The sequence below is a fragment of the Struthio camelus genome, chromosome 5, assembly GCF_040807025.1.
Source record: "Struthio camelus isolate bStrCam1 chromosome 5, bStrCam1.hap1, whole genome shotgun sequence".
Taxonomy (NCBI): domain Eukaryota; kingdom Metazoa; phylum Chordata; class Aves; order Struthioniformes; family Struthionidae; genus Struthio; species Struthio camelus.
This window is the reverse complement of record NC_090946.1, coordinates 31,120,329-31,134,832: the sequence shown is the minus strand read 5'-3', so window position 1 is coordinate 31,134,832 and position 14,504 is coordinate 31,120,329. Positions and strand designations below refer to the sequence as shown.

At 37.2% G+C, this 14,504-nt stretch overlaps 1 protein-coding gene across 2 annotated transcripts in view; it reads left to right on the top strand.

Annotated features, from left to right (window-relative positions):
* Nucleotides 1-14,504, top strand: part of NELL1 (neural EGFL like 1) — a 290,897-nt gene that overhangs the window by 168,452 nt on the left and 107,941 nt on the right. For both annotated transcript variants that reach the window (XM_068945356.1, XM_068945355.1), the window contains exon 14: nucleotides 9,524-9,646. In XM_068945356.1, coding sequence (XP_068801457.1) covers nucleotides 9,524-9,646 — 123 coding nt within the window. The remainder of the gene's footprint in view (nucleotides 1-9,523; nucleotides 9,647-14,504) is intronic.

The window sequence follows — 14,504 nt, the reverse complement described above, 5'->3', positions numbered from 1 at the left end:
CTTGTCTTTAAACCCATTTTTCAGAAGTCCCTTCTTTCTGTTTTTTCTCTTTTTCTTTTGTCTTCCTGTTTTCTTTTTCAGTATTGTGTTAAGAAAACAATAAAAACAAATGTCTGTCTTCCTACTTCCTAACATTTGTTGTATAGACGCTTAAGATATACGTGCAAATATTTTATGCTATGCTAGCAAGAGATCTGCTTACTCTTTTTTTCTGCTCCTTTCCCTGTACTTTCAGAAAACAAATGCAGTGCTTCCCTCTGCAAGGCTACCTATTATGCATCTTGATTTGGCTGAAAGTAAACATTTTTATTGCAACAATTTAGAATTTCCTCAGCACTGCTCAGTGAACTTACCTCATGGAAATTTAAATAGATGCCATTGGTAGTTTTTTTTTTTTTTTATAAAGCAGTGAAGCAGAACAGAGAATCGGGGATAAAGTATCTTTCCCTTGAGACGGAAAAAAAATAACGATAGGTATATATACAAATGCTCTAAATTAGCCATTACCATGCAGGGAAGAGATCTTGGAATTTACTGCAGAGAGTTCTCTGGAAATGTCAGCTCACTGTTCAGCTGTGGTCAGAGACAAGCAGAACGTGAGATCCTTTGGGAAAGGCCTTGAGAACAAAATGAAAAATATGATTATGCTGTTGTACAAATCCGTGATGTTCTGACATTTTGAATACTGTGTGCACTTCTGGTCTATCCAGCCCAAAAAGTGTGTGGGTTTGGGGGAGGGAGGGGCATGGGTAGCTTCAACACAAGCGACTTGATAGGCTGGAACTCCTTCAAACTGTAGATCTGAATACACCGTATGCCTGCTAGTACGCATGCTCGTCAGGATGCCTATAATGTAAATAGCTGGCAGCAAAAGGTCTTGTGTTGATACAAATTAAAATTTAAATGTACGAGTATCTGATGTTTTATTACTCTCAAGCATAACCCAAGTTCCACATTTATGCATTGGGCTTATTCACATAATTGAGAGTATGGTATGAAAGGGAGAAAATTTACATAACCCTGATAAAAGATTTCAATTTTTTATTTGGATTCTCTGTTTGTGATTGTATGGTGCTTGAAATATAGGAATGGAGTTAAACAGTGCTGTGGGAAGACAAAAACTGAAAGTATAAACTGACCTGAATACTAAAAAGGGTAGATCACTGAAATTTAATAGCAAATGCTTCTCCCTGAGCTATTTAAAAAAATAGTTTCAACTCGGTACACTTCACAGCTTAGGTTTCTAAGTGTTAAATTAAGGTAAGGGTAAAAGGGAAAAAAGCTTATAATAATTGGCTTATGAGATGTTTTGTGTATTACAAATATTTCTGGGAAAATTTAAGTCTTCTTATTATGTATTTTCTGTCATTCAGAGGTCTTCCTTTCTCTAGCCATGTGTGCGCTATAATGGTGGAGCTAATGGGATTCTTACTAGTAGCCACTTTTAGTAAGGCCAATTTTTTGGCAAGAAATAGTGAGGTCTCTATATACTGAGAACAGAATATAGACCTTCATATGTATCTCTGCTTTCTGCCCCTTGCCAGGGGGAAATGAGGAGGGCTGGGCTTCTCAGTGGATAATGCATGGGTTGTAAAGACTCGGCCATTAGTCACCTGCTAAACTTTCAAATCATACCAGCTAACACATAGGTGTCATTATTTTCCATATTTGCACGCTGATCTCTCTAAGATGTGTGTAGTTTTAGTCCATTTTATTCTAGAAATTTCTGGATCACATTAAGTATCTTAAAACTGAGCACATGATTAAGATTACACTGCTTTTGTTCATGTTCTTCTAGTAGGTGACTACAGAGAAGACTTCACCATGGAGTGAAAAACTGAACTAAACCAACTAATAATTAAAGTTGTAGAGGAACAGAAAATTATCAGACACATCTCAGTGATTCTCGCTCTCTCTCTGTGAATGCCAGTTTAGGAACATGAATGTAATGATTTCATTGCATGGATTTCTAGACAATTCTAGGTCTAGGCAGGCTAGTTTATTATGCTACATTAAAATAAAACAGAATAAAAAGAATAAACGAGGATTACATCAGTTGTTTCTTTTGTAAACTCAATGGTAGACAGGCAAATGTGAATAAAATCTAGCTAGGTTCTAGGAAACCAAAGGAAATATTTTAGTTTGTTACTCGAAAGGAAACATGCAAGAGGTTTTCTTCAGTTAGGCAAATACATGCACATGCAGAATTTAATACTCAGATCCTGCTATTTCTTCCTAATTATCCAAGAGTAGCATATGTCTGCTCTTTGAATGTGGTCTACATAATTTGGTGTTTAACACCAGAAGCTGTTCTGTGTCTTATGCGTTATACATTACAATAGCATTTCAATTTCTTACTAAAATCTGTAGATCATAAGTATAAAGTCACAGCATATTGTTATATTGCAGGAACAAGTGGGGCTTTCCTATTGTGTCTTGTTCCTTTGTCCTGTTTTCCTTGTAGAAACAGGCAGGGTGAGCTTGGATAATTGAGGTTCACAATGGGTATGGATAATCTTCTTGTTTCTGTAATTCTCTTGAGTAGGGGAAAATACACATTTTTCAGGGTTGTCTAGATTCACAAGTAGCTATTGTCTGTCTTTCACCAACTTAACATCTTTACAGTGCATTTTTCTTGTATAGACCGTTTGATGTGCACATCATGTTTCTAACTGCCCTGATTTTGTGGGAGGAAGTTCTTAATGTATGTTCAGAATAATGCTTCCTTTTATTGGTCCGTTTCAAAGCTCTCCCTTGTGTTTCAACAAAACTGGTTAGGAGCTGAAATCCCGATTCCACTAGGTCCACAATTCTTCTTAAATTCAAATTTTTCATCTCTCAAAATAGACTTTTAAAGCCTTAATTATTAAAGAGACATTTGAAGCCTAATGCCATCCAGCAAGTTATTACTTTTAAAACTCTTTTTAAACAGGAAGAAGCATTTAGAGAGAAGACTTTCTAAGTTTCCAGAGGCTGTTGCTTAAGCGTTGCCAGATAGCTAATGAGTTAATGAATGAATTTTCCATTAGTGTATTTATTCTATACAAATGGTTTCTGTATTAATAAACAGTATGCATGAGTTATCTCTCTATTCACACAGATCTGTTGGAATATGTGCTATGAAGGTATATAGAAGCGTTAGCTGTGTTTGCAGTTACGTACACCAAAAGTAGGTAGTCGTCTCAACCACTTAAAGAACAACAAAGATTGCCTTTCAGTGATATTTGGAGAACTGATGAAATTCTTACAATAAGAAAACCTTTTCTGTTTTCTGAGCAAGTTTAAACTGAGACCTTTTCTTGGCAATGAGAGGCGAGAGCAGCTGTGGTGAAGGACCGTTCAGCGAGATATGTCTCCAGTAATTGCGTTCCAGGGTCTGTGCTTTCTAGAGGAAAGCCCTTATTCAAAGAAAAAAAAATATCACTTGCTGAAAAATAAATACTATATCAAATATACCTTTTTGATATTGTAAACCTGAAATCCATTAGACTATTGAATCGTGCAAGGAAAAGGTAACCTGATGTTAAAATTTGTAATGAATCCTGACCAAATGGTTCTTAGCTTTACTGTGTTGCTTGCTGTATGCTTTCAATCTGAGATTTTAATTTTCTATTAAATATTTTAGACAAAGTGTAATGCTAACAACCCAAATATTTGGATTTCTTCCAAACATGATGCAAGAAAAGAGTTAGAGAAAGCTAAAGCAAAGTAGACTCCCACCTTTAGACTCCACACAAATCCATTAAATCTAAAAGCATTGTCTACTTCAGCAAAGGAGAGCTGAAATGTCCAAGAAATTCTGTAATGCCTCTGAAGAATGCACTTAACCTGTGCTCATATTTTGTGTACTTATTATTTTATCTTTCTCTGATATCATGGATAGAAAAAGTAGGTATTGAAAATATTTCTTCATTAAAATGTAGATATTTATAATACCTACAACTTTAAGAATATTGAAATATGCCATTTTTTAGTACTGACGTTTCTCCTGATGCTATTGTGATCTTCAGAGCTATCTCGAACCTTTTATAAACACTGTATTTCATGAACATATGAAAGAAGAGGACAAATATGGATGTTCCTCAATCTATATTTAGAAATACATGACAAATCCTTTTTACTTTGCATGTGTTGCTCCAAATTTTTATTTGGTTGTTTGTACTTACGCTTCTGCAATACAGTGTGAGTGATTTAATACACAGTACATGACTTCAGGCAGATAAAACCTTTGTACAGAACCTGCTTGCATTTTTCTTACTGTCTGCTTCCAGCTCAGTTTAGCCCAGAGCAGAGGATACTTTTCACGTCACAAAAAAGTAGTTATGTGTTTCCTCAGTGGGACTAGACTAGAAAAATGGGGATATGGGAGATGTGACAGAAATATGGATGCCTTAGAGTTGCTGAATTTTGAATTCCTGTTTGTATATACCAATTTTATACTTCAAACCGAAGTGATTTGCTGTCAGGAGGTTGTGTATTAAGGATGGAGCGGCTGGAACCCATGCTTGTTTTTTGGGGTGGGCAGAAGCACAAGCTGCTGTCACCTGCAGATGCTGTAACTACATTAGCAGAAATAGTTACCTCTGTTCGGGAGAAAGCTAAAGGTCTGTTTAAAATTTAAGCAAGTAGGTTCACAGATGACATGCATCATGATCAATTATTCTGCTCTTGCTGAAGATGCAGCTAATGCAGCTATTAATAGCAGCTCGACTTTTAATAGTGAAGGCACTCTTGGCAGATGCCAAGGTTAGGTGTGTTTGGTCTCCTGCTGCCTTATGTATTATGTAACTGCTGTGTTTTACACGTGTGCACAATAGATATTGGCTGTTGGATGTGCTGTGCTGTTTGCTTAGTTGGGGTCGGTCTGTCTGGAGCACGTGCTCCAGTGCAGGAGGGTGCATTGCAGCCCTAGCTGTCTCTGTGGCAGTCTGGTAACTGTGCTTAACTGAGCAGTTTTCTACTCATTTCGTGTTACTGGGACTTTAACAAGAAATATGGTCTCCCTTTATCCATTGTGCTGCAACTAGTTTCTTCTCTGGAATCTTAGGAAAAAGGAGATATTAAGCAAGCCCTGATGTCAATGTGACTAGCTTTTTGTTGGTATAAAGTGGTTTTCCACAATTTGTAGGATGCATTGCTGTTTCTTATGATACAACATGCAACTAACCACCTACTTGAAATTATTTTCTGGTGAATTAACTTTTCTTTTTATGTGATTGTTGTCTCTGCAAGGCCATGTAATATTAAAACATCTCCTGTCAGATAGCTCGTGAGTTAATCTAATCAGCAAGATAAACTGTGGCTTTTATTAGGTTGCCTGTGAACAAAGCAGAGAGAATTGCAAAGCTTACCCTTAACCACTGTGCCCATCATCGTGTAACTCTAACCATGTAAAAACATCAGTGTCTGCAGTTCCACAACACTATCAGAGTGAATTTTTGTTTGAGTTCATGCGATTTCAGTTGCCTGAGGCAAGTGGCTAACGAAGGCTGACTTTCCAGTGACAGCTTTTCCAAATAGAAGCTTTCTGCAGAGATTGTATGTTAAAAGCCTTAGTTCTTCAAAACTGAAGCTTTGCTTAATGTATGGCTGGGGTACACCCACAGTTGATACATATCATGGTTCAACAGTATCATGGTTTGGATTAATACAGTTGTGGGATTTTTTTTTGGGGGGGGGGGGGGGGAGGGGGGAGGGTTGTTTTTTAAGACTAATTTCTTACCACTCATCTTTACAGTGCTTCTAGAGGCAGATGGCCATCCCTGGATAAAGGTTGAGGAAAGAATGAACTTTGTAGTCATTGCTTCACAAGCTATCTTGGTTCATATCTGAACTCAGGAAACTCCATATTGTAACATGATACTCTTCAGGATTTTGGAAAAGTTCATAAGAGCTTTCAGAGATTCTCAAAGACTTACTAAGAAGAAAAATACTAGGTTTAAATGTGTCATTTGCTGGGTTTGGTTGTATCTTGGTGGCTAGGAAGCAAGGACGGTGATCTGAGCCTTCAGAGATGAAATCTGCTTTCATATATTATCTTTGCTTGCAGGAAAGCAAAACTAAGTAGAGGGTAAACAAGCAGTCAATATCAGATTCTTCATTTTTTACAACAGAATATTGATATTCTTCAATTTTCTGTAAAATCTTAAAATCTGAGGATTTCAGAACAGTGACAGATACTAAAAATGTTACACAATGTTCTTGCAGTATTCTCATTTTATAGAGGGAAACAAAGGCACAGAAGAGCTGATGATTTCTCTGGGTTTTTCCCAAGACAAAACATGGAACATAGGTGGCAATAACCAGAATTCCTGAATGAAAGAAATACTCATCTTGAAAATAACTCCAGAGATTTCAGAAATAAACTACTTTGCTGTAAAGAGAGAGTGGTGTTGCAATTGTTAACTGCTCTTCTAAAATTGTACCTGTTTCTTGAAATGGTTATCAATGAGGAATAAGGGAATAAATGTTGGTTCAGGAAGTTGTATCCTACAGTATTGTCCATCTCAGTAAGGTGCCAATTGTTTTTGTCTCTGATTAGAAACTCCTTTTATTTCTGTTACATAATGAATTTAAGTCGCATAGGGATGGATAAATTCAGTCAAACTTAATCATGACAGTTTCATTTCTGAGTTGGCTTCTGTGGTAAATGTAAATAAATATAAATAAATCTGACTTTTGTTTTTGACTTTTAGAATCACCTTTCCTGTACTTCTCACTTTCAGCTGCAAGTGAAATGGCCAAAACCAAATATGACTTCAGCGTTTGTCTCAGTTCTCCTTGTTGATGCTTTAGAATGATGCTGTTTGTGACTCCTTTTCTTGTTTCTCAGTGTCTTTCCCTTCCAGTCTTTGGTTGCTCTCTGGTTAGATAGTGTTAACCATAACATTAAAGCAAAACCAGGTTCTGCCTGTTCAGTGCTGAGATTTCAGAAAGTGATCTGTGTAAGAAAGTGATGTTCTCTGCAAATTATTCATAACTTCCTTTGACTTTAAACAAAACACATGCCCCCCTTCCACCCCTGTTTCCCAATATCATGACCACCAAGTGGTCTAATGGATGGTACTTTGTGAGGGAAAAGGAAATCCAAGAGAACTCTCTACTGACAGATTCTTAAGGATTTTTCCATTTGGAATGAAAGATTTTTGTAGCTTGACAGAGAATCAATGCTTCCTCGTTCTTATTAGGACTGTAGCAACATCTATAGACGCGTCTACACCAGGGAAAATTCCTTTCAAAATTCCCATCATTGCAGCCATGTAGCTGCTAAGAAATCTTATGATTCCTTACATAGACAAGGTTTTCTTAGTCCTCCTTAGGACTTAGCAGCATCAGGATCTCATGAAGGGCAGGTTCCTATGGGCAGAACTGTTGCTAATGCTTCACATTAAATCTACTTAGAAAAACCGACCTCTGTATTAAGTATGGCTGTGGGAATTCAGCTTTGTCTATGTTAAATCTTTCAGTATTGCCAGTGCCTGTGCATCTGCAGGAGTCCTAAGTCCAGTAATTTACATTGTCAAGTCCTAGAAAAACATAGCAGAGTATAATGTCCTATGTATTAGGGCAAAACACAAATAGTACCTTTAGAAAATGTCTTGTGTATACTTGAAGTGATGAGAAGATAATGAACTGATTTTGGCAATCCTTTGAGTAGGAATGCTCTTGTGTGTGAGCCTAGCACAAAGGCACTCTCATTGCAATTTGAATGCTCACAGGTGAAAGCTAATAAACATAGTAACAAAAGGGAGAGGTTATGGGGAAGGCATTTCCTTTAAAAGAAATTATCGTTTAAGTTGAACAGTGTGTTATGTGCTTCCTGGGAAGTAGCTCAAAAATTTTTCGAGTCTGGCTCAGCAGACTCAGAGCACCATGAGACAGGAGTGGGCAAGAATCCGGTTGTGGTATGGTTTCTTAAAAGATGAAGAAGCCCTTGAAGAAACCGAACATTCAGAATATCTAAGGCATCAGAAAATTGGAGCGGAGCTAAGTGAATTACTAAGCAGAGCTAGGGACCAGTGTAAACTAACAAGTATAAACGTAAGCCTGAATTTATCAGCTGAAGCCAGGCACATTGAGTGTAAGTGCATGTGTGAAAATTTCCTGCTAAAAGTGAAGAGCGAGTGATGTATGGCTTTGATGCTCTTTAAAAGAAAAAGATGGCAATCCATATCATTTAGCTGTCAAAGGTATTTGAAAAATAGAAAACATATGTCTGATATATGTTTTGCAAATAGTTATCAAAGCTGTTCTAGGAAATATTTGGTCTGGAGGGTTCTGTGAAATACACCACTCAAGTCTAAACGTGTTTCGAGTTGGCTTGAAATTGGCTGTCATTCTGTAATACAGAGAAGTGAAGGCTAACTTTAGCCTGGGGAAGCCCTTTTCTCTCTGATCTTGTTCTCAGTGGAGAGAGTTGTCAACCCTGTTCCAAAGGGGTTAATTCAGGGCATGCAAAAATGAGTGTTTTGCTCATGTTTTAGAGGCACTACCGCTCTCTGTTGTCTTTAGAAGGCTAAATTTAGTCTTTTGAATACCCCTTATTCAGTAGAACGTTTAAGTATATCCTTAGTTCCAGGAGGGGAGCTTTAACCTCCAAGTATATGAACACTAACCTGATGACTGTAGTTGCGTAAGTGAAAGACAAACGCTATCCTACAAGTAGGAATCCAAATTCTGATTTTTGGTTATATCTATTGTCAATACCCGTTGGATGGTTCTAAGCAGTTTCACCGCATCCTCTTGATTCCATTGAGGAAAGCTATAAATACACCAGTACAAAGGTAGTGTTTTTTAAAAAAAACTCATAGGTTATCTTTTTGCAACCCTCCTGCATAAGGGAAGCCCCTAGTAATTGCAGGGAGAAGGGAAAAACTTCAGAGGTCAAGTAGCTCACCACTTTTAACTGGCACTTTACTAGAACAAGATATAGCAGAGAGAATAAAGTGCAGGGGCTGCATCAGATTAGGCTCCTTGGCAGTAGTTAGAGTTACTGGATGAAAGCAAAACATAGTCCATTTGTCTAGAGGCCTCTTTGGGGTCCTATGGTATGAATGGTGCTCTAAAAATATAAAGTGGTATTAAAGTTATTAGAGAAAGAATCAGCGCAGCATGCATTTAAGCAAGTGGCTGTAACAACTGAACTGTGTTTTCTTTAAAGGGTATGCTTTTAGGGTTCTCTGCCTTGTGTTTACTTACTTTGCATTTATGCTTCTTACTGTTGATGATAGGCAATGATGTGAAGGTTAGTCTTCATAGCAGATTTTCCTCTGTGATACTTTTCTTTGTGGGCTTTTCATTGTACCTGTACTTTACCTTGTCCCCAGTTTTTTCCCTGTTTTTGAACCTATATAATCTAGTGTCACCATGCACATTGAGTCCTGTAGTGGAAGCAGTCCCATGGTTGACTCCTACGCTAAACTCCCTGTGTTCAGCCATTGTAGCAACCTGTTTTTCAACTTGATTTTCAAATGTCAGCTCATCAAACTGAAAAGCACTCTCTCTCATCTTTTTTGTCTTGTAGAGCATGATGAATGTGGCAGCAGACAGCACAACTGTGATGAGAATGCAATCTGTACTAACACTGTCAGGGGACATAGCTGCACCTGCAAGCCCGGATATGTGGGGAATGGGACCATCTGCCGAGGTAGGTCTGTTGCTCTAGGAACATCGCAAAAGCTGCAGACTCTATTAATATTTGACAGTCACCTACGTTCTGGTAACCTGTGATGGCTGGATTCTGTCAATGATTCACTGTGCTATTTATCATCTGACAGTTGTAGTATGCATGGAAATGATGGGAATTGATTTGTGCATAACTTCATGGCAGAAAGGAGTATTTTTGGAATGCTAGAAGAAAAAGACTTTCTATTTATTTTCAGTGAATACTGTCATTTGAGCTAGTTTCATTCAGCTTTTAAGTGATGTTCATCGTTTTATAAACCTGTGGATAGTATGTCCTATCACCTTTAAGCTTTTAAATCTTAATTAGATGCCTTTTAAATTAGAATAATTGCCTTTTACGCTAACATTATACGGCTGTGCTTTTACTACTCAGATCAGGATAGGGATTTTGTTTTTATCACTAGCTTTAAAGGTGTGCTTGGTAGACTTCACTGTAATGTAAACAAGAAACACCTGGAGATACAGCCATTCTTCCTGTGAAGTGATAGGTCATTTATTTAGGGGGTTTATTTTCTTTCTATGGAGAGAGAGAAGCAAAGATATTTTATGAAGGCAGATGATGGTATATATTTCTTAAACTACTTGACTCAGTGAGGACTGACTGTGTCATGGAAGTGCTTTTGATTGTGATTGTTACTTCTTCTACAATTTATCAATTACCTTGCAGGTAATTATCTTTTCTCATAAAATGTTATTTTTTGCCTTTTCTGGGGTTGCATACTTTCTAATTTTCTGAATTAAATTGCAATTATAGATATCTTATTTTTTTTTAAATGACTACTATTGAAATGCAGAAATTTACTGGGTAAAATATTCCATGCTTTATCTGGGTGCACAAGGGGATATATATTAGTTTTCCAGCATACTATAATTGGTAGAGCAGTTTCTTAAAGGGGAGATTGATAAAGCTCCTTGTTTCAAACTGAATTTCTTCACCAGGACTAGCCTGTCAGCTGCAGAAGCAGCATGTGCCATCTGATTGCTTTTTGGTCTGACTTTCTTTAGGTAATGTCCATATGCACAAGCACTTTATTCTATTTAAAATTATAAATGTTTGTAATGATTTTAAAAGGATGGTGACAATGTTATGAAAGTGGTAGCCAAGATAAACTTTGTTCTATGTGTATTGAAGATAAAGACGTGATGCTAGGGCTAAATTCATTCTAGTATGTTTTCAGTCTTTGATTATAGGGAATGTAAATTACAGCATGGACAAATACAGTTTCAGGGAAGTCTGAGTGAACAGCATGTCTGTGTTTGACTGTGGTGTTTTTGTTTTCTGAGGGTAATACAGCAAGATGAACCCCTGATCATATTTCTGTGAAACAGGGATGTTCCGAGTAGTTCGTTCAAACCATGTTTCCACACTCACTTTCTTGATTTGTACACCTAATGCTTGGTTTAAGGTGTCAAACTCAAAGCAAAACTCCTGTTGTGTCTTTATTAATCTGGTAATACTGAAATAATGAAATTGCACTAGGAAAATGGCATAGTGTTTGTAACCTCAAAGTTCTATTGGCATGCGAGTTGTAGATAATAACACAAAGTAAATGAAATTTTCATTTGCAAATTTTTTTTTTTTAATATGCCCTGGATTGTACAAGTGATTGCAGTTATAGTTGCCTTTTTGAAATGAGTTAATGTGGAAATGGACAAAACAAAGCTGAGTTCTTGCATTCTGGCTGGAAAGCATGAATTGAGAGGAAAACGGTGAAGATTATAGGAGAATGGCTTACAATCTAATAATTGTTAAATTCACTAGGGATGATTAGAAGTCTTTAATCTGTCACCACAGGGAAGATTTGCTACTACACGCCAGATAACATTAGAATGATGTGCATCTTGGTAAGCAACGTAAAGCAGTGGTTTCTCAGACTCCTGCTCTGTGGTCACTTGAGGTTTTCTCATGCGTGGCCTGCAAAATTAAGGAATGTTCCCATCACTGAATTTACCTGTGGTAACACTGGAAACACCACCGTTACCGCCTTTTCATCAGGTTTAACACTGATACGTTGTGAGTGGAATCTGTCTAAAAATAAGCAGATGAGAAAAATTAGCAGTTGCTAGTCGCATCAGTTTGCTTACACAAGTGCTGGGGTTGGCACAAGGAAAGGGTTGTGAATGTGTCAGGACTACTCTAAACCACTTATGTTAGCTTTTAGTAATTCTGGAGCCTCATCTTCAGGCAATATAAATTGGCAAAAACAGATACAAGGCAAGGTGACAAATTGAATGAAATATCATCTGAAGATATGCACACATCTCTTTTCTCCTTGAATCATCTGTAAGTGTTTTATAAATGTATACATATTTTCTGTAAGTACAAACATCTCTAACAATTGTTTCATCTACCACTGAAGTAATATATCTCTAGTTCATTAAGGAATCTTATTGTCTAGCAACACCGTAAAATAGAAAAATTATTTTATGGTCAAGGAACAGGACTGGGTTCTCCTCCAGGTTCTGCTGTATGTTTCAACATTATCTTTCGTAACGTTATAAAAAATAAAATCATAATAATGTTACTTTTAGACTTTAACACTGTGATAAAGTCTTTCTAAGAAAGCAAAATATTATTTAAATTTTAGAAAGGAAAATATGTGCAGTTAAATGAAATTGCATGGTGAACTATTGCTAAATATAATGAAATTACTCTGGCAGAACTTTGTGAAGTTTGCATTTTTGTGGAAAGTATGGAGACAAAAAAAGAACAGATATAATCTGGATATGAATATTATGATTGCTTTTGACTGAGAAAACAAAACAAAATCAAATGTGAAGAGGAAAGCAAATATTGAAAAAAGCCTGTAGGATCAGGCTGTCACATTTCTCAAGTAGAAAAATAAATTTTGTGCATAAAAAAAAGTCTGCTTTATCATAAATGTAGTACACTAGACTATGTAATTAAGGACTAGATTGTATCAGACTAGATGTGGAAACTGTCGAGGAAGGAAGTGATGGGAAAGGATGCAGACCAAGACCAAATGCACTTCTGTCTTAAAATAAATACTGCCATACTTTAAGTGACATAAAAATGGAAAGAGAAGTTGAGATAAACACAAGAAAATCTTTGTATATGCAAAGGTGCCAAAAATACAGGCATGGAGATAGTGTAAAAAAGTAGACATAAATGAGATTTATTTCCTATGAGTGTAAATATGTTCTCATTTTCACTGTAAGAAGCAGGCTTTAACATCCCAGAAGAACACTGATATTTTGGGGACAGGTGGGAAAAGAAGGTGACTGAGGTGAAATGCAATGACAAAAGAGTATAACACCGTGCCATCTCAGAGAGCAAATTTGACAGAGTACTGGGACCGGAATCAGATATATTGTATCTTAGGATATTTTTAGAAAATGAGAAGTAAAACAGGAGACACTTTGCTGGAGAAAATTGTAGCATTAAAGTTAGAGGGCAGAGATATAACTACTTGAATAGAGACAGATTCTGAATGTACAGATGCGTTAAGTTGCTCTTTTCTGTGGAGAAAACTGACAAAAAATTAGTAAGTGTGATACAAGAGATAGATGATATTACAGGTGGATGACAGAAGCCTCATGCCCTGCCAGATTACTTGAATTCCATGAATACATTATAGAATTCGTAGATTAAGATGGAATTAGGGCCACAGAGCATTTTCACTATCTTTACAGGGATAGAAGAGCGTAGCATAAAGCCAATTAACTTACCAGAGTAGAATGGAAAGTGATAAAAATTGGCTTAGCAAGTATCAGTAAGAAGGAGACATGGTGGGCTAATGACTACCTGGTAGGACCTAACACTTTATACTGTGTACTTACCAGGAGGGATCTTGCAGGAAATCCATGGTTAATAGCGACAGTTAGATGAAAGAAGCCTGAAAATAGGGCAACCAGCTTTATGAGTAGCTTGTCACCTGTGGATCTGTGTGTGCAAGAGTAAAACTCTCATGCACAAAATGAGAAAAAATAAACTGTCCTGAATGTATCTGAAGAACCAGGGATATTGAATAAAGAGATTAATCCTATTTTTAGACTATAGAGGCTGTTGTATCTCCTCTTGGTCTCTGTGCTATTGCACTGTTTCTGGGTGAATTCCTGGCAGGGGTTCAGTCTGGAAGCTTGGAAAATGTATATAGGGAAAACGGCTTTCTCTGCTTTTTGTCTTGCTAAGTTCGAGTCTCTATGTAGGCACCATTGCACCGCATGCTGTGGAAATGACACGTTGGTGTCGGAGGTGGCGTTTGTTAACACAAAGAACCTGATGCACTCAGCACTGCTTTGCCTTAGAGAGACGGAGACGAGAGAGTATCTGCTGTGCGCTGTACACTTCATCAGAAGTTTACTTTAAAGCTAAGTCTTGTACCCTAGATTGAAGTCAAAGAAAGGGGCCAAAGTATATTGAAACACAGCAGGTTTCCTAAAATAATTGATGACATTTGGGATTGAATGCCTGGAAAAAAACGCACCAGATTTTGTGGGGGTTGTAGATCTGGCTTTTCAGCATAAGCAAAGTACAAGTCGCCATCAAAGGCTTGTTGCGATCAGTTGTTTTCTTGTTTTATACAGAGACCTTGAAGCAGTATACAGCCCTGCCCTCTTGATATTCTTCTTCCGAACGTTGTTTTTATATGGTGAAATTCTGCCTGAAGACATACTAACAGTTAGCTGAGTGTTACTGGGGCGGAGGGAGAGGCCTTAAATATTCTCAGACTGTAAAGAAGAGCGAGCTGTTCTCCTGAAAGAGAGATGTGTTTGTAAATCCTTTTTTGTGCATCTCGCTAATACAGAGCGAAATGAAGTCTATCACTTAGACAAATGCAAATATTTTTCATTGTACT